Source organism: Kalmanozyma brasiliensis (assembly GCF_000497045.1).
Source record: "Kalmanozyma brasiliensis GHG001 unplaced genomic scaffold PSEUBRA_SCAF12, whole genome shotgun sequence".
In the NCBI taxonomy this organism is placed as follows: Eukaryota; Fungi; Basidiomycota; class Ustilaginomycetes; order Ustilaginales; genus Kalmanozyma; species Kalmanozyma brasiliensis.
Genome location: NW_015961951.1, coordinates 215,946 through 240,044, shown reverse-complemented (window position 1 = coordinate 240,044; position 24,099 = coordinate 215,946). Strand labels below are relative to the sequence as shown.

At 57.8% G+C, this 24,099-nt stretch overlaps 10 protein-coding genes and 1 non-coding gene across 11 annotated transcripts; 4 read left to right on the top strand and 7 right to left on the bottom strand.

The window, feature by feature from the left end:
- Positions 1-83: 83 nt before the first annotated feature.
- Positions 84-2,174, bottom strand: PSEUBRA_001125 (CRAL-TRIO domain protein; the record flags this gene model as incomplete). The annotated part of the gene is made up of 1 exon (XM_016434394.1): positions 84-2,174. The coding sequence occupies one exon, from the start codon at positions 2,172-2,174 to the stop codon at positions 84-86; it is 2,091 nt and encodes a 696-aa protein (XP_016294165.1).
- Positions 2,175-2,592: 418 nt separating this feature from the next.
- On the top strand, positions 2,593-3,730 carry PSEUBRA_001124 (uncharacterized protein; the record flags this gene model as incomplete). Its single annotated transcript, XM_016434416.1, has 2 exons — positions 2,593-2,959; positions 3,084-3,730. 2 exons carry the CDS (start codon positions 2,593-2,595, stop codon positions 3,728-3,730), a joined length of 1,014 nt encoding a protein of 337 aa, XP_016294164.1.
- Positions 3,731-3,781: 51 nt separating this feature from the next.
- PSEUBRA_001123 (Carboxymuconolactone decarboxylase) lies at positions 3,782-4,582 on the bottom strand (the record flags this gene model as incomplete). Its single annotated transcript, XM_016434411.1, has 1 exon — positions 3,782-4,582. One exon carries the CDS (start codon positions 4,580-4,582, stop codon positions 3,782-3,784), a length of 801 nt encoding a protein of 266 aa, XP_016294163.1.
- Positions 4,583-5,006: 424 nt separating this feature from the next.
- On the bottom strand, positions 5,007-6,326 carry PSEUBRA_001122 (Mitochondrial substrate/solute carrier; the record flags this gene model as incomplete). The annotated part of the gene is made up of 1 exon (XM_016434410.1): positions 5,007-6,326. The coding sequence occupies one exon, from the start codon at positions 6,324-6,326 to the stop codon at positions 5,007-5,009; it is 1,320 nt and encodes a 439-aa protein (XP_016294162.1).
- A 2,859-nt stretch (positions 6,327-9,185) lies between these two features.
- PSEUBRA_006440 lies at positions 9,186-9,320 on the bottom strand. Its single transcript has 2 exons — positions 9,284-9,320; positions 9,186-9,221 (listed from the first exon to the last, which is right to left on the bottom strand). It is a non-coding gene; the product is annotated as a tRNA-Met (tRNA).
- Positions 9,321-9,557: 237 nt separating this feature from the next.
- On the bottom strand, positions 9,558-11,237 carry PSEUBRA_001121 (Alpha-D-phosphohexomutase, alpha/beta/alpha domain II; the record flags this gene model as incomplete). The annotated part of the gene is made up of 1 exon (XM_016434401.1): positions 9,558-11,237. One exon carries the CDS (start codon positions 11,235-11,237, stop codon positions 9,558-9,560), a length of 1,680 nt encoding a protein of 559 aa, XP_016294161.1.
- An 848-nt stretch (positions 11,238-12,085) lies between these two features.
- Positions 12,086-12,787, top strand: PSEUBRA_001120 (uncharacterized protein; the record flags this gene model as incomplete). The annotated part of the gene is made up of 1 exon (XM_016434422.1): positions 12,086-12,787. One exon carries the CDS (start codon positions 12,086-12,088, stop codon positions 12,785-12,787), a length of 702 nt encoding a protein of 233 aa, XP_016294160.1.
- Positions 12,788-13,568: 781 nt separating this feature from the next.
- PSEUBRA_001119 (Ribosome biogenesis protein BMS1/TSR1, C-terminal) lies at positions 13,569-16,421 on the top strand (the record flags this gene model as incomplete). The annotated part of the gene is made up of 1 exon (XM_016434415.1): positions 13,569-16,421. The coding sequence occupies one exon, from the start codon at positions 13,569-13,571 to the stop codon at positions 16,419-16,421; it is 2,853 nt and encodes a 950-aa protein (XP_016294159.1).
- Positions 16,422-17,886: 1,465 nt separating this feature from the next.
- Positions 17,887-18,180, top strand: PSEUBRA_001118 (Eukaryotic translation initiation factor 4E binding; the record flags this gene model as incomplete). Its single annotated transcript, XM_016434418.1, has 1 exon — positions 17,887-18,180. One exon carries the CDS (start codon positions 17,887-17,889, stop codon positions 18,178-18,180), a length of 294 nt encoding a protein of 97 aa, XP_016294158.1.
- A 455-nt stretch (positions 18,181-18,635) lies between these two features.
- PSEUBRA_001117 (Mitochondrial substrate/solute carrier) lies at positions 18,636-19,632 on the bottom strand (the record flags this gene model as incomplete). Its single annotated transcript, XM_016434406.1, has 2 exons — positions 18,636-19,350; positions 19,433-19,632. The coding sequence occupies 2 exons, from the start codon at positions 19,630-19,632 to the stop codon at positions 18,636-18,638; spliced, it is 915 nt and encodes a 304-aa protein (XP_016294157.1).
- Positions 19,633-20,185: 553 nt separating this feature from the next.
- PSEUBRA_001116 (Rad52/22 double-strand break repair protein) lies at positions 20,186-22,336 on the bottom strand (the record flags this gene model as incomplete). Its single annotated transcript, XM_059464563.1, has 1 exon — positions 20,186-22,336. The coding sequence occupies one exon, from the start codon at positions 22,334-22,336 to the stop codon at positions 20,186-20,188; it is 2,151 nt and encodes a 716-aa protein (XP_059320874.1).
- Between the last annotated feature and the right edge of the window lie 1,763 nt (positions 22,337-24,099).

Below are 24,099 nucleotides of genomic sequence, written 5' to 3'. Positions count from 1 at the left end.
CACGCATCTCGCGGCGGCAGCATACTTGATAAGTCTATTCCATTGTTCATGCAGGTGATTTCCTAAGGACGCAAGAACAAGGTTCACGGTACGGCATCCAGATCTCCGAGGTTGTCAATCAAGTAGTCCGGTACCGTCTTTGCATCCGGTCCCTCGATCTCGTCCCTCTTTGAGATACCCGTCAACACCAGCAGCGTCGCGACACCACCGGCCTTTCCGAACTCGATATCGGTGTTCAACCTGTCACCGACCATGATGGTCCGCTTGGGGTCGAACTGCTTGACAGCCTGGATGCAGTCGAGCATTGGCTTGTGCGGTTTGCCCACGATGGTAGGTGTGCGTTTGGTCGAAAAGATGAGCGGTGCGGACAGACTGCCTGCTCCAGGCCAGGGGCCACCTTTGGCAGGGAACGTCGAGTCGTCATTGGTCAGAATGAAGTGACAGCCTCCGCCTGTCGCATTGGCTTCCACCGGCCCGTCGAATCCGGGTCGCGTAAGGTGCTTGAACGCCTTGGCGAGCTTGATGTAGGACATGTGCATATCGAAGCCGCAGACAACCGCACCGATTTTCGGGTCGATCGCGTCGTCGTTCTGCAGCGAAGTAAAGTCGAGCGCTGGCAGAAACTTGTTGTCCTCCGGATCGGTGCCTCCGCAGTGCTGGATGTTCTCGGCGTCCAGCTCCTCCTCGATACCGTGCATACCAATGACGTAGACCTTGCGATCGGCAGGGAAGTTGAGCACCTTCTTGAGGTAGACAGCAGAGGCGTATGAGGAGGAGAAGACTTCGTCGAGCGATGCTTGGATGTTCATGCCGGCAAACTTCTTGAGGTACGTTTGACGCGATTTCGAGGCATTGTTGGTGACAAAGATGACCGACTTGCCGCGCTTGCGCAGCTTTTCGAGGACAGAGACAGCGCCTGGGATCGTGTCGTCGCCAGACCATAGGACGCCGTCGCAGTCGAACAGGAAGGTGTCGTACTTGGAGAGCAGGTCTTCGTAGTCCGAGGTGTTCTGCAGGTACTTGTAGGCGGAAGAAGAGGTTGCTTTGTCATCATCGTTGCTGGCTGCGGCGGCTGCGGCGGATCCTCCAACGACCGCAAGGCCAGCTGTAGCACCAGCAGCGGCACCGAGACCGACTGTAGCCCCTTCTTCTGTCAGCTGGGTCGCTGCAATCGCATTGGCGTGCTTCTCAATAGGGTCCTCCTTGGCTGATACCTGTGCTGCTTCGTGCTTTGTCGATTGCTGCTCGGTAGCGCCATCGGACTTGCGAGTGCCATCCTCCGCGATGCCTCCAACCTCGATGAGAGTGCTCCAGTACTTTTGGAAGTTCCATTCGTAGTTGTACTTTCCTCCCGCGAACTCGGCGTCAAGCTGTTCTGCCGGCACGAATTCGGCGAGGTTGGCATTGAAGCGGATCTTGTCCTTGGTGATGGGATCGAGGAAAGGTGTGATGGCAGTGAAGAAGGCGTTGATGAACCAGGGCACGTTGACAACAAAGGCACGTCCGAGTCGTTCGACGTAGTGATTCTGGAGGATATTGGCGACCGTCTTGGCGGTAGAGAGGGAAGGATTGGTTGAAGTGGTGGCCTTGTGGTAGTCGATGACGATGGCGTAGTTTTCGACTCCTGGTGGCATGAAGTCGATCGCTCGTTCAAGGGTCCATACGAGATAGCGCACCTGAGCATCGCTAGGCTTGGTGTTCTCGCGTGCTGGCCTGAGGTAGATCAGGGGCCTGCCGTCATTGTCGAAGCCTGAGACGACGTGCTTGCCGGACTCTGCTTCGTGCGATACACTGCCAGGGGGGATGATCTCCGGACAGAAGTCTCTCCTCCACTCGAGCGTCGACTTGATCCTCCTCTTTGCGTTGTCGAGATCACCCTTTGCAGCACGAAGATAGCGCTGGTAGAGGTTGTGTTCGTTGAGCCACTTGTCCTCCCACTTCTTGTAGTCGTCCTTGGGCGGGTCCTGGGCTACGATCTGTCGAACATACTTTTCGAGCTCGGCCAGCTTTTTCTCCTGTTCAGCGTTGAGAGGCTCACTGGGCTTTGGAGTGCAACCTGGTGCGGGCTTGGTGAGGATCTCGGATGTCTTTGCAGGGAGTGGCTCGGCGGAAGCCTGGCTCCTGACGGACTGGGTGGATGGCGTGCGAGACAACCGCCCGAGAAATCGTGACATGGTCAAAGATGGAGCAGAACCGTGCTTGTCACTGTGATAGTTGTGACGGTGGGAGGGGGACGTGTGACAGCCTGCAGGGTAGACTATTGACTCATGACGGCACGGATCTTCCGAAGGTCAATGCGGTTGGCCGACGCTTATCCATTTTTGCAGCCGACTATCGCAATTCAGATGTGAGATCGCCGATCTAGTCAACGCGCTCACCTCCACGTCGGAAATTTTGGAGTGTTGGTCTGCAGGGACCATCTGGCCCACAAAGGTTGTGACTGAGCCCGCTTCCACGTCTTTGTTCTCGTCGTCCACATCATCACCTTCCTGTACGGCAGCCGGACCAACTGTTGTCCGGATACAAAAGCCCCGCAGCACAAGCCTCATTTCATCATCGGGATCGCCGCCTCATCGCTTCCCCACCGCAACTATGGCAGACGCTGCTCAAGATGCGCAGAACCTCATTCACAACCTTCTCTCCGAGATTGTACCATATCCCGTCTTCCGCGTCCTTGCGGGCTTCTCCAACCTGATCTACAGTCTACTCGGTAGCTCCAACAATCCGTCATCATGGGCCTCGACGCTGCTTCCTCCGCTCATCACCTTCTTCCTGGCGTACTTTGCGCTCGTGACGGCGTACAGAACAGTGCGCTCGATGCTGGCGGTGGCATGGTTCGGCATCAAGTGGGGCGCGATCATCGGCGCGCTCATCGCAATATGGGCCTGGTGGACCGACAACACGGATGCCATCAACAGCACTGGGACGGTGCCCGGTCGAGGAGGCCTCTTCGGTCAGCGTAAGTAGCAGATCCCATCATCGATTCATATCGATCCCCTGCTCACCTTCCCTTCTCATCTCGCTCGCACAGTGTTCAAAGGCTGATCGAGACCTTGACCTTCTCTTTTCGTATCGAACATCAGTAAACACCCTCGGTCCGCTCATGAACACGCTCTACACGCAGCTTCCGGACTTTATGGCACCCGCAGGCTCGTCCGCGTCACGCAGCAATCGTCGAAGGACAACAGCGCAGACACGACGGAGGGCACGCTCGTCGACTAGAGGTGGTAATCAGAATGCATTCGCATACGATCCGAACGCTGATCTCACCGATGATCTCGGTGCTGGCTACTCCGCGTTCGCAGACATGTTCGGCGGCGCCAACAACGAGCCCTCTAACGGCGTCGACTTTGCGTCTCTGCTGCGCACCATCGTCACAGAGGGTCAGCGGCAAGGCATCGATGCTCTATCAGCACTCAGAGCCGCAGGAAGAGTGCAAGACGAGCTGCGCAACTTCCAACAGAACCCGACTGCGTGGTTCGAAGGTGTCGGCGAACGGTTCCGAACCACAGCAACCCCGGGTCTGGACGATGGTGCGGGATACAACACTCGCTCTCGGGCGCGGAACCAGCAGCAGCAGAATCGCGGTCGCGGAACAAACGTCAATGTCGATCAGCAAGACTCGTGGTGGTCCAACGTGGCTTCCGGCGTCAACGACTTCCTGAAACGCGAGCCGGCGCAGAACCCCGGTGGTCAGCGAAGACGCACTCGCCCGTCGTACAATGTATAACACCCATGTCGCAATGTCAAAATGCGGAATCCTTGTCATTTCGAGTGAGCTTCAATCGTTGCTATCCTCCTTGACCTCGTCCAAGTCCGGTACCTTATCTGTCCTCACCCCCAAGCGTCTAGCCAGGCTCATTGCAACCTCTCTCACGCTCTGCACATCCTCCCTGCTCCAGCCGGCTCTCAGCGCGCCTCGCAGGTGCCATGAAACTTCCGTACGACAATTCTGCGTCACCAGCGCAGCAAGCACCACCAATTCGGTCAACTTCCACCCTATCACCTCTTGACACGCCAAATTGAACCCATAGTTGATCTCAAGGGTCAAAAACTTCAGATCCTCCATGTTGTCGCCCATCTTTTCGGTGAGGATCTGGTCGAGGTTGTGCTTGTATACTCGACGCAGAGCTTCATGCGCGGATGCGGTAAGGGATGAGATGGGTTTGTCCAGCGAAGATCGACGTGCGAAGTGTGAGGCGTCCAGGAGGTAAGAGGGCGAAGTTGCGCGGATGTGCGTGAGAAGGGCGAAGATGGTATCGAGCGAAGGGGGGATACCGTGAATCACGGAGCCTTTGACGAGAGCCTCTTGGATAAGTCGTTGGATTCGCTGCGATGCAGACTTGCGCGAAGTTTCGTCAGCGGAAAAAGAAGAAGTGGTCTGGGTCAAGGCGAGTTCGTAGAGGTGGACGATGGATTCAGGGCCGTGATGGCACGAAACGACTGTTGCCGTGAGGATCGTCAACCACGCGTCCAGGTCCGAGCGGATCGAAGGGGACAGCGCTGCGCGAAAGGACTTGAGCTCGTCCAGCGTCAGCTCGGGCGGGATCGGCGATAGAGGAGAGAGCGAGGTAGTGGACATGGCTGCGAGGCGAGGCGGCGATGAGGTTGACAACGATCGATGCCGGTTGTGAGACGCGGTGACGAGGCGTGAGGCTGGAAGCGAGTTGAAGTGATGCAGATGGGGTACTTGTAGTCGCCTCGGAGTCACAGCTACGAGCCTTAGCATCGCAATCGCCAGGCTCGAGTGCAGGATGTGACGATGGGGCCGGATGTGCAAGTGAGCACTGTGAGGAGAAGGTTCGACTGGTCCATGCACACTCGCTAGCGTCCTGGACCCTGAATTGCCGCTTCCGCAACCTCCGCTGCAATCCTAACGAGCACGCTCCTCACGCTTCACACAGTCAGACATTCCTACTCTGCCTCAAAGCACTTCACAAGGACGTGAACGATGAATGTCATGAATGCGTGGTCTATTGCAATGCTGAACATTCCTTCCCTCCACTTCATATGCCCATCTGTCGCTTCATCCCGAGCCAAACGGCAAATGAGATACTCGTCATGGGCACCACCTTCAAGAACCCAATACTGAGTCCCACGTAGAAGCCTCTCCATCCGCTCGTCTTGTAGATCCACGCGGCAGTCTCCCACATACCCAGCATGGCGCCTGGTCGAATAATGCCACCGACCTGCTGTCTCCTGCGGATCACTTCGAACGGATAGGCCGCCGTCTGCGACAGCGCTCCCGCCAGGGCGCCTGCTGAGAGGTCAACAACCGTCTTGCTGGGCCAGTACCATTGCCTTCTGCTCCCTGGTGTATCCGCTGACGGTTCGGACGGCGGGAAGAGGTCCTGAAGCAACGTCTTGCATCGACCGAAGACGAGAAAGCTGGTTCCCGCGTACGGGATCATACCCATCACCGTCACGCTGAATCCACGGTAGAACTTGAGGATGGGATGCTTGGCGAGCAATCTGTTGCCCGCTGGAACCGCCGAAGAGGGGACATTCGGATCTGTCGCTCGCAATGCGCTTTCGATGGAGCTCGCCGATCCGGCCGCGATGGCACTCTGCGTCGCCGACGTGCTGAGATTCGCCTGCTGTGCCGCTTGTTGTGCCATCCTCGCCGCTCTTCTCCTCGCATCGCTGCTGAACGGCGCCTCTGTCGCACCCTCCCGATAGATCATCCCGATAATCCGCCTCAATCCACCCTTTTGCTTCTTCCGCTTCGTCTCGAACGCCAACCGCACCCGAATCAGCTCGAGCGGATAGGTCAAAAACACCGACAGCACACCGCTCGCCGATCCAGCCAGAAACAACCTCGCCGACGTCTCGCTCTCCTTGGTCGGCATGAGGTAGAAGTGCAACTTGTCGTACGCCATGTACTTGATGGCCGCGTAGGGGAAGATGCGCATCAAGGTCGCGCTGTGACCCTGAAAGAGCGCTGATGGCCCGTCGGAGCGTAGGATGTCGCGGCCGGCATGGAAGACGCCCAGCCACTTGCCGGAGTACTTGGCAAATTCGGGATTTTGCGCTTGGAACAGGATCTTGACCCGGTCGAGCGGGGCGATGGCCGATTTGGCGATGCAACCTGCGATGCCGCCCGCGAAGCCGGAGCGTAGGACGTAGTTCCAGCTTTGCTTGTCGGACGAGTCGCCCAGGAAGGATGCCTTGCGTGCGGAGGTAGGAGTGACGGGAGGTATTGAGAAGGCACCACGAGCATCATCGTACGCTCGTCCTTTGCCTTTGAGAACGGTCGTGGGTTGCGGGTCGGATGCTGCGTGGTCAGTCTCGCACAATGGAGGATGTGTTGGTCGTGGCGCCGCCATGTTGTGGCTGTTTCAGATTGACCGAGCAGCACAGCCTAGCCGCTGTGGTTGTTGCTGTCTGCCTGCTCCTGTCTCTTTTGACGAGAGATTGTGTATCTCCGTTCGCCAGAACTTTGTGCTAGCTGCGCAGCTGTTGTCCCTCGTGATGCGATCGTTAAGGACCTCGTACGCGCCTTTGGTGAGCGAGATCTGAGTTGTGCAGATGCTCCTCGTCGTGTGATCGTGCTGCTGTCCGGACAGCGTTGATGATGGATGCGCAGGAATGGCTGCGACTTGCGACGCTGCGATGCACAATAGCGGATGGTGGTGGAGGAGGTAACGTCGGTGGGCTGAGCAATCAAAGTGAAAGGGTCGAACTGTTATTCGCTCGCTTGCTCGCTCTTGAAAATGAGCCGGAGCCGGTCTGGAAGCCAATTTTGCACAAATCCCCCGCATCTTTTCCTTTTTGCCGGTAGCAGCTGGCAGCGTCACAGCAAATTCACAGAAAAAGCCGATTCAGACCGCCTTTTCCGACAATCTGCAGGTCGCTGTTTTCAGCTGCAAAACATCATGGATCGACTTGGGCGAAGCACTCGACACGCGTCGAGCCAAAATGATGGTCCAAGCCGTCGGATGTGAGTTCTGGATGTGCAGACTTCATGAAAGGGAGCGCCGCTTTGATCAAGTGGGAGGACATGACACAAGGGAGGAGGGAATTGTAGACCGACGCGCGAGAAACGAACACGTGAACCTTGAGGTAAAGCGCGAGCTAAGGTTGGGAGACCGAGTGCTCTCCTAAAACTGGCTCCTTGTCGACTTGACGACGTGAAGCGAGCGGCACAGCTAGACTCACAGAGCGCAGCCAGCACTTCACGGCTCGACCGTAAGATCGAATGACTCCGATGTGATTCGCTCATATATGGCTCACCCGAGATGCGACTCTGGAAGGTCGATTAGAAGATTCGGTGGGGGAATGAAGGCAGTCCATCGCCACCTTAACTGCTGCGCCGCTTCTGAAGTTTATAGCCTTCTGCCTCTGTCTGCGCAGATCTAGGCGTCAATTGCTCCAGTCTGATCCCTGAGGCGCTCCTACCCGGTCTGAATGTGAACGACTCCTGGTGCACGTCTCCTTTCGCGCAAGCGCGCAAGCAGACGAAAACTGACTTGCCGCTGCTCGACCAGAATTGCATGCGCAGAGACCACAATATATGAATCAAGATGCAACATAGAATCGAGCCTTTCCCGCTTCCCACACCTTCCACCTTGTCCTCATATCAATCAGTATGGAAGATCGAACAGCATCCCTCAACGCTCGTGTCCTCATCAGGAATGCCATAGAACGCGAACGTCGCGACGATTACGGCCCACCTCCCGAAGCGGGCCATGACTCGTCATCGCCAGAATCAAGCACCAGCATCTCAGAATCGACTCGGAAGCGCCGAAGCCATTGCGTCACCACTCGTCGAGCCATCATAGATCGCCACTACCCTCGCTGCCCGCGCTGTGGTACCTTGGGCGTTCCTTGCGAGCCACCAGATGTCACGAAATGGCCCGGGCGCTGCAAGCGATGTGTCGTGGATCACAGCAGCTGTCCTCTGATGCAGTGGCTATCAACTGAAAACGTCGAGAGGTACGACGACGCTTTGAAGGCCGGTAAAAGTCTGCTCGAGGCAGACGAGGAAGTCTACGGGGCCATTCCCGGTCTGCTAGGTGGACCCTTGGACAAATGTCAGCAATACTCCCCCCAGTTTCTCTCTCGATTGACCCGCAACAGTTTGTCAGAGACAGGCTCAGTCGCGAGACCTAGGCGCCGAACAATCGTCATCAATCCACCCAGCGGAGCTTTTAGTCAACTCCGTCCTATAGCCGATCTCTCTGGGCATACTCTCGAACAGCATGCCACACCTCAAGGCAGTCGCACGGTCAACCCTTTCACGCCTCAAGCAGCAGTGTCGCGACGCAGGCCCTCCTCATTGCAGGAGGATCCGCGCCGTCGTCGTCGCATTGACTCTGCTCCCACCTCGGTTGGCACTTCCGCCCCGCAAGCACCGAATGGCAGCCACGCGCCAGCAGAGACCACGCAGCTTTCCAGCAACGTTGCTGGCTCCCAAGACTTGGCAGCATTCCGTTCCGAAGTTGCGCAGCATATCTCCCACGTCAGAAGTCAACTCTCCGCCCTACGACTCATCGGCGACACCTATCCCCAACATCACGACCAGATCGCGACCGAGGCGCTGAACGCTATCGCGCGTGCCCTTGGCCAGACGAAGACGGTAAGCCAAGCCAAGAGCTCCTTCTCGGCCAGAAAAGGATCGGTGACTGACCGCCCTACCCTCCTTCCATAGATCGACGAAATCTGAACCGACGAAGAAGGCCATGTCACCCTTCAAAATCTTTCAGCGTTCACAAGAGCCATAAGCCACGTCGTACTCTCTCGAGCCTCACGTGTATCTCAAGAATGTCAAATCAAGCTTCGTGTGCCTCTCACAAAGCTCGAATCTCCTCCGGAAACTCCTCAGCGTGTCAAGCGAATGGTGGCGTCCGAACTTGTCAGCAAATGGTAACGCGCATGCGTGAGCAGCTGGCAATGTGCGCAAAAGCGAAGTTCTGTCTATCTTCAAAGCTGAGCTCGCGTACGTGCAGCTCAACGAGGGCGTATGAGAACGCAAGACGACATGTTGACGAGGAGTTGCCTGCTCTCCAAAATTTTCAAAATTGTTAAACCTCTCGCCTTCCAATTCCTTAATTTGTCCTACCCTCTCACAGCCGACCCTACCTCTCACCCAGCCTTTGCACCCTTTCTTCCCACCGGACGCGCTTCCAAACTCTCTTGCGTAGCCTCAGAACCCTTCACAGAGCTCGAATAAAGCAAAAAGAAAGTGTCCTCGGCGAGGCTCGAACTCGCGATCTTAGGATGTCTAATAGGTTGATTCCCGTGTAACAGGATCGTTGATGCAGCTTTGTGTAGCTTCTCAAAGTATGAGACCTACGCCCTACCAACTAGGCCACGAAGACGTTGTTTCTTTGCAGTGCTGAGGCTGCAAATATGAATGCAGCAAAGTGAGAAGAAGTTGGAACGCTTTCTTTCAGGAAAGATTTAGTCGATCTTTTGATGCTTGTACGACGTTGGACGCACGGATCTCGACCACGAGTCGGGACGGGATTCATGCATGTGACTCATCGGAAGAAGCCGAAATGTGACTATTCGGAAGTGCAGATCTGTGACTGATATTGCATATGTACACAGCTGAATCAGCCAAGTGCGGCGTAGTCGGAAACGAGTTTTGCCACGCCGTTGGCGAGCGGAGCGAGCTCGCTAGCAATGGCGCACTCGGCATAGACGCGAACGCAGTCCTCGGTTCCACTGGGTCGCACAAAGCTTCGGGCGTCCTTGTACTTGCCCACCAGCTCATCAATTCTCTCCTGCAACCCGGGCGGGCTGGTGAGCCTTCGCTCAGCGTCTTCGGTCTTGAACATGAACCGATCCTTGACGTTGACTTTGAGGATCTTGTTGGGGAGATCTTCGTAGGCACCGTCCCATTCGGCGGGTCCCCACTGGCGTGTTCGGAGGATGACCTCGACCAACAGCATGTCGGACAGCGCATCTCCTACGGTCTGGTTGATCAGGTCCACCAGCGCACCCAGCTGTTCCAACGCCGTTTGTGCCGCAGGCGAGTTCGGAGTCGCCTCCTTGATCTTCCTCTGCGCCGATGGACTGAAGAGCACTGTACCGTGACCGTTGGCTTCGAAGTAAACCCCGATGTCGTATGCCTCCGCGGCGTGGTGCAGATGCTTCACACCCGTAGGGGTGCACGTCACCGGCGCGCGCTGCTTCAAATACTTAGTAGAGCTTCCGTTGGCATACGCCGTTTGAACACATCCCAGCTCGAGCTCGATCCCGGCGGCAGTGACGAGCTCGGACAGGTAGCCCGCAGCGAGAGAGGCGATCTTGTCCCCGTCCAGCAGGCGGAATGAGTCTTTGCTGCTAGCGGGTCCCGTGAGGTAGTAGTAGACGATTCGGTCTGCATCGCCGTCGAATGAGCAGAAGCGTTCGCCAGGTTGGAGGTTCTCCTTCTCAAAGCCGGCGGGGAGGCATTGGTTGGTCTTGACGTAGTCGGCACCGCAGTTGTTGTTGAGTGCGCCAGGGGTAGTGGTGGATGTGCGCATGGGGCGGAAGGCAATGCGGTCTTCGGGAAGGTATTTGATGAGGTTGGTGAGGGCGTAGGCACCGACACCGTTGGCGCAGTCGACGACGAGAGGTGGCACGTCCGAGCTGGCGGGGACGAGCTTGAGGAAGGCGGCAGCGAGCTTCCTGTAGTAGCCCTGCTCGGATGGTTCGCCGTACGACTCTGGGGTGCCCTCGGTGTTGATGCACTTGACGAGGTAGTGGAGCTGCGGGGTGGTCTTGAGACCGGCATCGATGGTATGGGCGCCGAGGGCGGAGAGACCGTCGATGATGGCCTGGACGAGCTGCTTACACGAGGGACGCGTGTCGTAGCCAACGATCACAGAAGCAGGAGCAGACAGGTCGATCTTGAAATGCGAGATGATCTTCTCGAGCGAGGCGATGAGCTCTTCGTCGGTGGAAGCATTGGCGACCTGCGTGCAGAAAGGCTCCCAGGTGGCTTCGAGCATCTCACCCCGAGGATCGACCATCTTGACACCGTTGTCCTGCTCCGGGTTGTGGCTGGCAGTGACCATGAGACCGATGGTCTTGCCCTTGAGCTTCTTGGAGCGCAGCGCACCGATGAGACCGACACGGAAACATGTGCTGTCGAGGATGTCGGCGCGGGTACGCAGACCAGCGGTGCCGTAGGTGAAGGTCTGGTTGATGGGCTTGGGGTGCTGTTGCGAGGCGGCGGCGATGAGCGAGGTGGGGAGACCCTCGCCGAGATGTGCCTGTGCGGCCTGAATAGTGGATGGAAGCGCCATGTTGTTAAGTACTATGTTCAACGTGGGACAAAGTGATGGTCGAGAAGGAAGAGTGTGTGAAGCAGCTCTCTCAAGGTGGGACGAGCGGGAAGAAGTGGAGCGAGTCCAACACTTTTTGGCTAAATGCGAACACGGGCCAGCTTTGTACCACATGAAATGCGCACGCATGCGTGGAGGTCAAACACACAGAAGCAGGAAATCGGTGACTGCAGGCAGCAATCTCAGCCAACGTTCTTCTCACTGACCTTCTTCTTCTTGCGCGCAGCGCTATCTTTCCGGATCATCGAATTGGAAGCAAGTTTGGATCTCCGCGCTGCTCTGTGACGGAACGACAAGTTCTCAGACATGGAGCGAATCTGTGCAGGGCTGTGTGCATTTCCTGGCCCTGATTTCGGTGTGCTTTTTCTTACAGCGCCGCTGTTGTGTGTTGCTCTCATATGAATTTCTTCTCAAGCTCCCTTGCCAAGAAAATCGAGATAAGAGCTGGACCCGATCTCACATTCTTAGGGACACGCGTAAAGGCAGCGTGAGTGGGCCATGTGCTTCTTGGATGACAAGCCGAGATTGAGCCCAGTTTGTCTCGGACCTCAGCTCAGGCGCGAGTCGGGCCCATTCATCTGACGCTGTCCATCTTGCTTCTCAGTCGGATCACATCTTCCGTTCCGCACTCAACTCCTCGTCCGTCGCCAAGGATCTTTTGTCATCGGCTTCTGGTTACACTTTCACGTCAAGTCGATTTCCTTGACCACAGGGTACTCCTCAAAGGAGCGCAGCATTCTCCATCTTGGTGCACGTACGACGACCCTCGTGCAGCAATCGACAAACTTGCAAGGCCATTGCACCTCACCATGTCGTCCTCAAGACCAGCGGGCGCTCCGCCCGCTCTGCACATCAGCCCACCCGGCACAGCATACGCCAGCTCTACATCAACAGGCGCCGCTCCACCACCCGTCCAGCGTCCCACCCACAACCGTGCCCGCTCTTCCTCACTTGTCTCGGTGACCCGTGTCGAAGAGACGCACGAAGAGATGCTCGATCAAGCCGCCGGCTTCAACGCCAACGCAGATTGGGTCAACTACAAGGGTGCCTGGGTCATCCACGTCGTTCTCATCCTGCTCGCCAAGATCCTCCTTGATGTCATCCCCGCCATGCAGCAGGACACCTCCTGGACGCTCGTCAACCTCGGCTACATGGCTTTGTCGTATCTCATGTTCCACTATGTCACCGGCACACCTTTCGAGTCCAACGCAGGTGTCTACGACCAGCTTACACTGTGGGAACAGATCGACGAGGGCGCGCAGTACACGCCGGCAAAGAAATGGCTGACATCAGTGCCCATTGGATTGTTCCTCGTCTCGACGCACTATACGAGGTACAACCCGCTGCTATTCGGCCTCAACTTTTCGGCTCTGCTCTTCGTGCTCTTCCCCAAACTGCCGCTTTTGCATCGCCTGCGCATCCAGTTCTTTGCACCACCGCCGACGCCGAGCCCGTATCCTAGCGCACCACCTACACCCACCGGTTCGCGCGCTCCAAGCCAAGTGCTTTGATCAGATATCATTACCACGGGGTTTCACGGTGCGTGGCTGATCGTAGAAAGGGCCAGCACGAACAGCTCCGCAAGACTTCCGAGTTGACAGGAGTCAAGACGGGTCGCCACGGTTTCAGCCTTTCCCGCGTCGCCGCTCAGCTCTCTCATGTATCACAGAGGATGGCACTCGCAACCTGAAGACCACGATGTTCCAACCGCTTGTGACCGTCTGCACCAGAGCGAATACTTGAACGGTATCGAATCCTCTTGCATCGTAACAGAGGAGTGAAGTCCGGATTGATTGGCCGCTCTTTGGAAGCTCACAGAAGACTGAACGGCCTCCTTCGCAAGCTGTTGTGCCTCTGTCGTACATGAGACGACGCTTGTACGCTGGGCAAATGTGTGACCTCGACTGACTCACAGCATCATGCCGCCTTGACCAGTCATTGTTGAGCAGTTGAGCACGTCTGAAGCTAAGATTTGAGGGAAGCAAGTTTCAAGCTTGTGGGTTTCGGAAGACGGGATTTCAAGGTGGAGCCGCCGCTCAAAATTTTTGGCTTTTGGGCTGCGTGCCCTTTTCTTCTTCTGAGAAATTTGACTTCTCGCTGGTGGCACAAGAAGCACTGGGAGAAGACCCTGACTGCCTTCATCCTAGACTCCTGTCCATCATCACCATCATCAGCCAGTCCGCATTCCAAACATCGCAGCGCACCTGCCACGGACCAATAGGCTATTCCGCTCAATCTCGAAGGAGCAGACAGAGCGTTGCCATCCACGCCGAGCTGGGCTCGAGCTTCACCATGCCGCACCATCACCGAGCCTCCTCATTGAGGCAGTCCAACAAAGCTTTCAAGTCGAAGCACGCCACAAAGACTTCCCTTCGCGAGGCATCCAAAGGTCGATCCGCTAGCGACGTATCCAGCACATCCCGCCTCGCCTCGCACAAGGCATCGCCGCTCTCCGCTGCCGGTAACGAGACCGGCTCGCGTCAACACCGCCGCAACCACGCCAAGCAGGCACAGCGATCCAAGCGCAGCGCCCTTGTTCAGTCTAACCGCATCTTTTCAGCCGCATCGTCATCATCCAGAGAAGGCAAGGATGGCTTGTCCAAAGGATTTGCAGGAGCAGGTGCGGGTGCACCTCGTATCTGTGCCGTCGTGGATCTGGCAGAAGACGGTGATTCGTGGGAGGCTGTGAGGCGGATCCAGGAGGAAGGTATTGATGGCGGTGTCCAGCCTGTCGCAGGACGCAGTGTCGAAGAGGCCCTCGCCCAAGGCTTGCCATACTGCGAGCTCGAAGCGACCCGTTTCCGACAGACGATCCAGTTCCTTCCTCTCCCCTACGGCGCTCTCTATCCCACCCTCGACGCCTGCAAATGCGCCGACTTTGTCCTCCTCGTCCTCTCCGCGTCCACCGCCATCGATCCTGGCTCCTGGGGTGAGCTTTGCCTCCGAACCCTCCAATCGCAAGGTCTGCCTACCGTCGTCGTCGCCGTCCCCACATTGCACCCGGACGGAGCCACCGGTGTTGGCGGCAGCAAGAAGGCAGGTGCAGCACTCAAGGCCGCCAACGAGGTGCGCAAGTCGCTGCTCAGCTTTGCCAAGTACTTTTCTCCCGACGTGGAGAAGGTGCATGCGCTCGACGATCGCGCGGAGCGCGGGGCGCTTCTGCGCACGTTGGCCACCGCTACACCGAAGCGTGTTGCCTGGAGAGATTTCCGTGCGTGGATGGTCAGCGAGGGGGCAGAATGGGAGGCGGTGGAGGCCACCGGCAACGCAAATGGTGACAGCAACGGGCTCGACGGGATCAACGGCCACGACGCCGAGCGAGGCACGCTTAAGGTCACGGGCTGGATTCGTGGCGCTCCCATGTCGGCAGATCGACTCATCCATCTTCCCGACTTTGGCGACTACGCAGTGGATCGCATCACCTACGCTCCCCCTCCGAATGCACGCACAAAGCGATCCAAGGCTAGCGCCACCAACGCGTCCAACGAGATCCAAGACGATGCCATGACCGACGCTTCTGCGGATACCTCAGCAGCGGACCTCGTCGCAGGAGACACTCTTCAATCGCGCGACGACGAGTTCGCCGACGACCTGATCTCCGAGAACGAGCCGGACGACATGGCCAACGAACAGACATGGCCCACCGAAGAGGAGATGCAAGCAGCCGAGCGATTCAACAAGCAGCGTGCCGACGGCGAGATGCCCCCACCTCCCGCTCTGCCCGGAACCACACCCAAGACCATCATCAAGGGTAGCGACAATGCCAAGGACAACGCCAAGTACCGCGCTGCATGGATCATCGAGTCGGACGAAGAGGATGAGGACGATCTCGACGACGACGATGGCTCACTGATGGCGGACGAAGGCGACGAAGACATGATCGACGAGGGCGATATGGAAGTCAACGAGGCGATCGACGACTACGAACGCATGAAAGCCGCTGCCATGGCGCAGCAGGCGAGCGATACCGTCTCCGAGATGCCCTTCGAAGACGTCGACGACGCCCAAGCGGAAGCCGAATACCTCGCCTACCAAGAGCAACGCAAACGCGAGCGCGAGGAGCGGGACGACGCTGAGTTCCCCGACGAGGTCGATACTCCCCTCGAGATCGCCGCCCGTACCCGGTTTGCCCGCTACCGAGGCCTCAAGTCCTTCCGAACCTCTCCCTGGGATCCGTACGAGGACCTGCCCCGCGACTACGCACGGATCTTCCAGTTCGAAGATTTCCACAAGACGCGACGTCGCGTCGAGGGCGCTGCGCTGCTGGACGGTGTGCAACCTGGATTCCGCGTCACCGTCTGGATCAAGGACGTTCCCAAAGCAGCGGCGATTCGTGCTCGCGCCACCAACCTCGGCGACCTTCCGCCGATCGACTGCTCCGTCCCCTTCGTGCTCTTCGGCCTGCTCCGCCACGAACACAAGAAGTCGGTCATCAACTTTACCGTCACGCGCAATACGGAGTATGAAGAGCCGGTGCGATCCAAGGACCCACTCGTCCTGTGTTTGGGACCGCGTCGGTTCCGTATCAACCCGATCTTCAGCCAGCACAGCCGTGGAGGTGGAAAGGGCGTCAACAACGTGCACAAGTTTGAGCGGTTCCTGCGTTCGGGTGTCTCGGCATCCGTGGCGACCGTCTATGCGCCGATCACCTTTGGTGGATCGACAGCCCCGGCGGTGCTCCTACGCGAACGCGCACTGGATGGCGAAACGGGTTACGACCAGCGTGGCGTCTCCGCTGCCCAAATGCCCCATCTCGTCGGGTTTGGAAACCTCATCGATGCTGGTCCGACGCGCATCAATGCCAAGAGGATTCTGCTCAGCGGTCACCCGTACAAGGTGCACAAGAAAACCGCTACGATCCGATTCATGTTCTTCAACCCCGAAGACGTGTACTGGTTCAAACCCATTACGCTGCACACGAAGCTCGGTCGCACAGGCCACATCACCGAGAGTCTCGGTACCCACGGATACTTCAAAGCCCACTTCGACGGGCCCATCAGTCAGATGGATACCGTGCTGATGAATCTGTATAAGAGAGTGTATCCGAAGTGGGGACAGGAGTTTAGGCAAGGGTATGAGGAGCTGCCGCTGCCGAGGGGCGAGGTGTTTGGTGCTCACAAGGAGGAGGGGATGCAGGAGGAGTAGTCGACACATTCGTCACCCTTTGCAGCGCAATGACTTTTCAAGCAGCGTGGTCCACATCGTCTGGCTTCTGAGAAGCAGAGAGGAGTGGAATCACGATCGCACCCGGGACTGCTTCCAACACTGAGTGTGTGGCGAGCAGCGCTGATCGCGGTGACCAAGCTCCAAGATCGAGGGCTGCAACGACTCTACTAGGAAAGGTCGACCTAGGCAAGCTGATTACCCTTCGCAAGCGGCAAGCTGGACAGACGGCGAAAGAGCTGTGCTTTAACCATGCACTGAGGGTAATGTCGACAGATCGAGTCTTGACCAAGTTCTTGGTCGAGGGGCAGATGCTGTAAAGAAGACGCGGCGAGAAGGCAAGCGGTGGGGCACGAGTTCGCTTTGCGACGCGAGCCAAGCGGGTGCCGGCGGCATAAAACGAACACAGACAGCTCGCCCAAATCGGGGGCCGTATGTGATGGGATCTCGTTCCGATCTGCCACACGAGGAGGCAGCTTCAAGACTGGCTATCTCTTCGCGATTCACTCCTCCATAGGCTAGCTGCCGTTCGGCGTCCAGATCGGAACCTAGGCGCTTGTACCAGACGACCGGCCAGGGTCTGTTGAAAGCGGGCTGAACCGGGTTGTTGGATCTGTGCGTTCTGGATAAGAGTCGCAACGCAAAGATTAGATAGACCATCCGTCTCGGCGTCTGGCACAGGGTGTCTGCTGCAACTCACGCAGCCGTCCATCACAGCAGATTGTGATTAGCGTCGTCGAGACCATTGTTGAGGAGACCATTTTTGTCATGACTCATCTTAGCGCTCGTGATCATTGTTCATGCCTGCGCCATAATCACCTGTCAGACGTGCGAGACCTCCGTCATTCCATTCCATAGCTGCATAAGCTTGCTTTGTCTGCGTCGATCAACGCAATGCGAACCGGTATCACAAGCTTTCACCTCTGATAGCTGTCGAATCAGCTAAGGTGGACGACGAATCACACGAGCCGCTCTGATTGCGTGCGACCCTTGCTCGATAAGAACTGCATCCGTCGCTGTGGGGAAAATCCGCTTCTCTAAATAAGACTCGTGCAGGTCACGAGGGGAGAGCAAGGCGTGATTTCGCCGCCCAAAGATAACACTGCGGACGGACCATTCATGATCGACGCAAACACCCTCGGTGAATTGGCGGGCATGACACGTCAGAGATAGCCCGCATGATGTTCTGTATGCGAGAAGAGAGGGGGAAAAGATGCAAGGGTACCCTGCATTGAGGCAGTGGTGTTGACCCCGCTGGGACCCCCTCGCTTGATGTTGAGAGAGACATATAAGAAGCCAGGTCCTCCCTCGTCACCCTCTCATCCCATTGACCCATTCCACCATCGTTCCGAGCTGCTCCTTCTGCCTCTCGCCTCTGCCTCTCTTCGCATTCGTCTCCCGTTCTCATTGCAAACCTTGTACCGTCTCTTCTCTGTATCTCTACACAATGGCATCTCAAAACATCAACATCACCACCCCAGCCCCCACTCCGTCTGCCTCGAATTTGTACGGCACGACTCCGGGCGGAACACCACGCATCTCCTATACTCGCGATCAGCTGCTTCAGCTCGCCTCAAGCCCATTGTCTCGCTCGCCCCCTGCGTTCGAGGTCCCCGCTGCCATCTCGCGCACGCCCAAGGTGGACCGAGAGGAGGAGCAGCCGCAGCCCAGCGCCAATGGTCAGAAAGTGACGGAAGACGCGGACGAGAGCGACGACGAAGCGTTCAGGATGGATCTGTAATTGTCGCAAGCAAAGCAACGTCGTCAAGTCTCGTCAAGTCAGGTCCTCGTCCCTCAAAGCAAATCCAAAGTTCCGCATCGAAAGTAGCCCAAATGTCCCCGTCTCAGCATCACCCGCATGTTCCTGCCCACATCTTCGTCTCGTACCAAAGCAAAGTTCATAAGCAAATGTTTCATCTCGCAATGCACAGTTTTCTTTCCTTCTCGCGTCCTGATGTGCCGCGAACGTCGAGTGTGAGACGCAGCAACGTCTGAGCTGCTGTTGCCGCGATTCGCCGCGGCAGTCACAGTCGTCTCTGCAGGCTTGCATCGGCGTCGTGAATAAGTCTAGGGTTGATAACATAGTACATCTTGGTGCAGCTTTTTGACGTCGTATCATCCGCGTCGCTCGTCGGGAGCACGCCTCCTCCTTTTGCTGCCTTCCTCGTGCAGCACCACTTTCGCCTCCACCGCTGTTTAAATGTAAGGAGGACCCAACGCCGTCCTGAACTGGGAGAGCACGACCTCGACCACGAGCAACAACACACCTCCTCCGGGTGCCAACCTGAGCACCTTGGGTGTGAACCCCTTGTAGAGCGCGCCGAAGCCTTCCTCCTTGGCGATGAGGGCCATGCTTGGGAAGGTCCAGTTGTACTTTCTCGGCACACCCTTGACGTTGGGGGTGTTTTGGATCCTCGACTTGACCACGTCGGCAGGGGTGTTGAGCACGGTACCCACCGTACCGCCGACAGCACCGCAGATGAAGTCGTTCCTGAGCTGTTCCGCCTTGCCGTTTGCCTTGGGCATCTGCGCCCTCAGACCGAAGATGACGGAAAAGTAGCCACCGTTCCACAGCACGTGACGCCAAAAAGTGCTCTCCAGTCCTGCATAGAGCCCCAAGATGCCATCCGCCTTGATGATCTTGGACACCACATCCATGGGTCCCGTGTAGAGGTGCGCCTGTGCCTTGTCCTGAAGTCGAATCTTGACCAGCTCAAAGGGGACGACGACGACGGATTCGGTGGCACCCGCACTGCATCCCGTCAGAAGCGACAGAGATTGGGTCATCTTTTCTTGACCGGTGAGATTGCGGTATGTTTTGCCCCAGAAGTCGTTGGCTGCAAACTTGACCGCTCGTTTGGGCGCCTCGAGCATCAGAGGTGGCACCAAGCCGCGATACAATCGTCCCGCACTACACCCACACCAAAATCAAAGATCAATTGTCAGTACGAGAGAAGCAAGAGAGAAGAGGGATGTGTGGGAGGTGGACGCACCCTTCGCTAGCGATGATCTTGCGAAAGGCATCGAGCATGCCATTGTAGTGTTCGGCGCCCGCCGCCGCCTTGGTTTGCAGCTGCATGCGCGTCTTGACCACATCGAGCGGGTAGAGGCAGAGGAGCTCCGTGACGCCGGCGATGGCGCCCGCCGTGAACTGCGCGTAGAACGGCAACGGTTTCGGTTGCGACGTCGTCATCTTGTGCTACTTGTTGATGATGATGATGATGGGGGGAGAGGGAGAAGATTGGGATCGGGACTGGCTCAAGCGTTCTTCCTGGGAGGGGGGAGGTTATCGCACGCACGCTCGGACAGATCGCATCACAGGAAGATTATCACACTCGACGCTCATTCGTTGCCTTCCCCCCCCAAGACCGGTGAGTTGGGGGCTTCATTTCGAGAGATAGCCGAGCAAACACAGTCACACCCTCGCCCAAGCTCGATCGAGGCTCGAATTACCGCCTTGGGAAGAATTCCTTCCTGCTCGCCCCGGCCCCCCGATCCACCTCGATCCAGCAGAATAACGCGGTCCGGTCCCCCGCCCGTCAGCGGACGGAGAAGCTTTAAAATTCCCGAGCGTCGACTCCACGCTTGATCTTATGCACGACTGCTTGACCATCTGCATCCAAGCTTGGACTTCAACCCATGCTGGACGGACGCGCACACGCACGACCTCGAGAGATTTTGCGACACCGATAGGATCAAGCGTGAAGTTGAGATGAATGCGAATGGGATTGCTACTACTGATGCTGTCATGCTTGTCGCGCGTTGCCATTGACTGCTGCTGCTGGCTGCCGTGGCATAGGTCGGCCGTTGTCGGCCGCAGCAAGAGCATCGCTGGGTCGCTTGACACCTCTTGCATCGCCTGGAACGTAGGCGTGATTGACAGGCTCGCCCGTCGCCCTTCCGGCCACAATGTTGCTACCCGCCGCCGCCTCGGCGCCTGCGATTCCGCTCAATGTCGTCGAGTACATTCGTCGAGGAGCTGGATTGCGCGACACTCCCGCGCCCATCGAGGCTGCTGACAACGACGTCGTGCCGTTGCGCATCAGATTGGCACCGCTCGTGTAGCCTCTCGCGACAACTCCGTTGACGAGGGTCGCTGTAGGCGCACCAGCCTGAGCAGCCGATGGACCTTGCGGAGGCGGCGGGGAGATGAACCGCCCCACGCTCCCGGCTCGACGCGGCACAGCTGCTTCCGTCTTGACCTGCTTCACCGGGCTGGTGGATCGACGCATCTCAAGTGCTTTGACTTTCTCTTGTTTGACCAAAATCGATTCCTCGCCGCTCATAAAGGCGACTCCGCTGTCATCCGCGCCATTGTGATTCGGATGCAGGAGGGTGCTATCGTCGTGATCGTTGGAGCCGCTTCGACGCTGCGCCTCGTCGATCTCCATCTCGAGCGCGTGCGAGGCTGCTTCCGCATCGCCCATCGAGGTCTCGTCGTAGCCGGCGAGCGCGTCCGTCAGTTGCTCATCGAACGAGTCAGAGCCAAATTCCGACTCGGCTGCGTGCCGGCGTGCGCCATTGGCAGCTGTGACGACCTGATGCGTCTCTGCTGACCCCGCTTTGCGCGCTTCGGCTTGCTGACGCTCGAGATATGCCTGCCGAGCGAGCATAGACCGTTGCTGCCTCTCGGACACTTCGTCTTTCGTTTCGTCGCTTCGTTCGGCAGGACTGTGGTGCTCGCTGCGGACAGCGCCGTTGCCGTTGACAGCTCGAGTGGCCGCTGAAACGCCATTTGCTGGCACTTGCTGTTGCAACGACGTTGCAGCCGGTGCTGCTGGTGCTCGTCCTGGTACGTGCGCGGCCGTTTCGTTGCCTCGGGGTGCGGGCGGAGCTGCTCTTTGCGCAGGCTGCGGGGGTGGTGGTCTAGCTGATACGTTGTTTGGCGGTGGTGGTTGCGCTCGTGCTGCCGATGGGGGTGCTGTTGCTGGTTGGACCGACGGCGGAGGCTGCGGGGCTGGTGCTTGGGCAGGACGCAGCTCTGGTCTACGATGCAGCTCGGAAGCATCAAACTTGGGCGGGGGATTGCTCACCTTGAGCGCATTGGCCGAGTACTGGTGATCGTAAGTGCAATTGCCGAGCAGCTTGCCAAAGTTCTTGAGCGCTCGTTTTGTGGCATCGGTGACGGCCTCTTTCTTTCCCTTTTCAAGCGCTGCATGCTTCTGTTTCGCGTTATCGGCGCTGCCGTAGCCAACATCCTCGTGAAAAGCACCATCTCGCAACGAAACTCGTACGATGCAGCTGACGCCGGCATTGAAGCGAGTACCGTCGGGCGAGCAGTCGAGATAGTCGACCTCGAGGCGCACGATGGTGGTAGACCAGCCGTTGAAGCCGAAGACTTCGTTGGCCAGGTCAACGAGCTTCCAGCCTTCAATGTAGGTGAGCTTCTTGCCGCCGCCTGGCCCAGGTCGTTGCGAGAGGTATTCGGGACCGAGCCTCTGATTGAGCTTGGCTTGGAGAGTGGCGATACGCGAAGCGCTGTCCTGGGTCAATCCGCCGACGCCGCTGAAGGTCTGAGCTCCCCACCCTCCCGGGTAGTCGTAATTGGTCAGCGCACGAGGGTGATAGGCGGCGCTCGAAGGGCCGGCCTCTGCGCCATGTGCAACGAGCTCTGTGGATTGCGCGGCTGTGCCATTGGCAGGCGCACCGCCGGGATACCCGGCATCCCAATCTGCAAAGTTGCTCATCCCGCTGCCCGAGCCAAAAGTGTCGCCGTCCAGTCGAGCGCCACTACGGTGGTCAAGTTGATGATCGGCTGCTGCGCCGCCAAAAGGCCCCGGTCTGTCGGCACCGAAAGGATGGTCGGATGGATATTTCGGGATAGGCTCCTGTTGTTCCAGGTCCTGCTTTTCAAACTCTGCGATGAGTTTGGCTGAGTAAAGGGCAGCCGAGTTCATAGATGACTTGTGCGCCTGTTGTGGGACTGCAAGGCGTGATAATCGGTTGTGCGAGAGGACTAGACTGGTCCACAAGTGGGTGCGCCGGAAGAGGAGAGTGCGAAGCTGGTCTGACCAAGCTACCGAGAGCTCATTTGCGCAAGCATGCTACGAATGCCAGATGTGGCGAGCTGGTGGTGTTGGTGTGCAAGAGGGTGAGCCTGTAGGTGGCAATCGGCAATGGATGCTGAGCCAGCTCAGTTGAACCACGCCCGAAGAGTGGAAGGCTGAGTTGACTCAGCCGAGAGTGACACAAGCCTCGCTGTGGAGTGAAAATTTCCACAGCAGCACAAGGCGACTTTGAATTTTAAATGAAAAGGCGGCATGCTGGGCCCACCCAAGCCAGGCTCAGCTCGCGTTAGGTGCGCGTTTGCTCGGCAGACGCGTAAATGACGGGCAAGCTTCACGTGATTTCAGCCGACACGCAACACGAGCTCGCTTGGAAGGGGCGGCGTTGTTGTTTGTTCCTGAGCAACGTCTTGGATGCAGAGACGAGGTCGTCGGGAGATGGTGAGGGTGCGACTCGAACGAACCTCAGATTGCGGACGGAAGCGCATCATCGGCTTGCACTGCAGGAGCTGGGAAGGAATGGTGCCCGCCGAGAGGCATAAAGCAGGGGTCCTAAGCGTGGCTGGCTGGAGAGGAGGACAATCAGGCGGAAACAAGGAGGCGTTCCGGCGTCGGATCTCATGTGTTCGAGGCTGAGACCTGGAGAAGAACAAGGCGAGGCGGCGGAAGACACAAGCTCAGCCAGGGTCTAGCCGGGTAGATGCTGCACGTCACCCCTATCTGTCCGGTAGCTCACTCGGTTCGATGGGCCAAGGAAAAGACAGACTTATGCTGGCAAGCCTCAATTGCTCGCTGTGATGTTCATCAGTGACACCAGATCTGATCCTCGTTGTACACGTGTCCTGCGGACGCCGAAGCCATCTGTCTGGTCGGCGAAGTCTCTTATCTTTGCGCAGCAGCCACAGCCGCCTCGATTTCGAGTTGCTGCCGAGTGAGTTGGTGGTCCGACGTGGCTTACCAAAGGGTACAATTGACCTACTGTATTGGTATCGTCGCCGGCTTGGCGAAATAGAAGCCGCTGATGTCGTCGCCGAGATGAGAAGAGCAATCGCCGCTCGGCAAGGGCGGACTCTTAAACGAATAAGCGCCATCTTCTATGGCCCCCTGTGCCGGAGAATGCGTGTGCTTGGGACGTGGATGTGACAGGACTGCCACGCAAGGAACATCGGAGCGAGCTTCTGAGTGCGGAAGGGCCAGCCTGGTTGCGCCGTTCGAGATGACATGTCGCGGCCACCGACTAAGAGTGCGTCTCGAGCCGAGCTGGGAGACAGACCAAAATTGCAACGAGGCATTTGCGCGAGTCCGATTTTGCTCTCGGGCTGCTGCATCGCGTCGATCCCAACACGCGCGCGCGTGCGGGGTCGAGGCTTGGCTTGGTGGCTGGCCTCCGCATCTCGGAACTCCTTGGTCGTGGTGTCCTGCGCGCATACCTTGGACAGACCTGGTCTGACTGGACTGAGATCTGTTCATTACGGTGAGCCACTCCATCGGAAGACCCTTTGGGCTCGTTCAGCCCCGGCGAAGAGCCGACATGAGCATCCCAGGCAGAACGCGCTGACGGTCTGGCCGAGAATGGGGTCTATCGACCAAGAGCCTCGGCCAGCCCGACCATCTTTGTCACAGACACGCTTCCTGCCGTTCGAATCCGTGCGCTG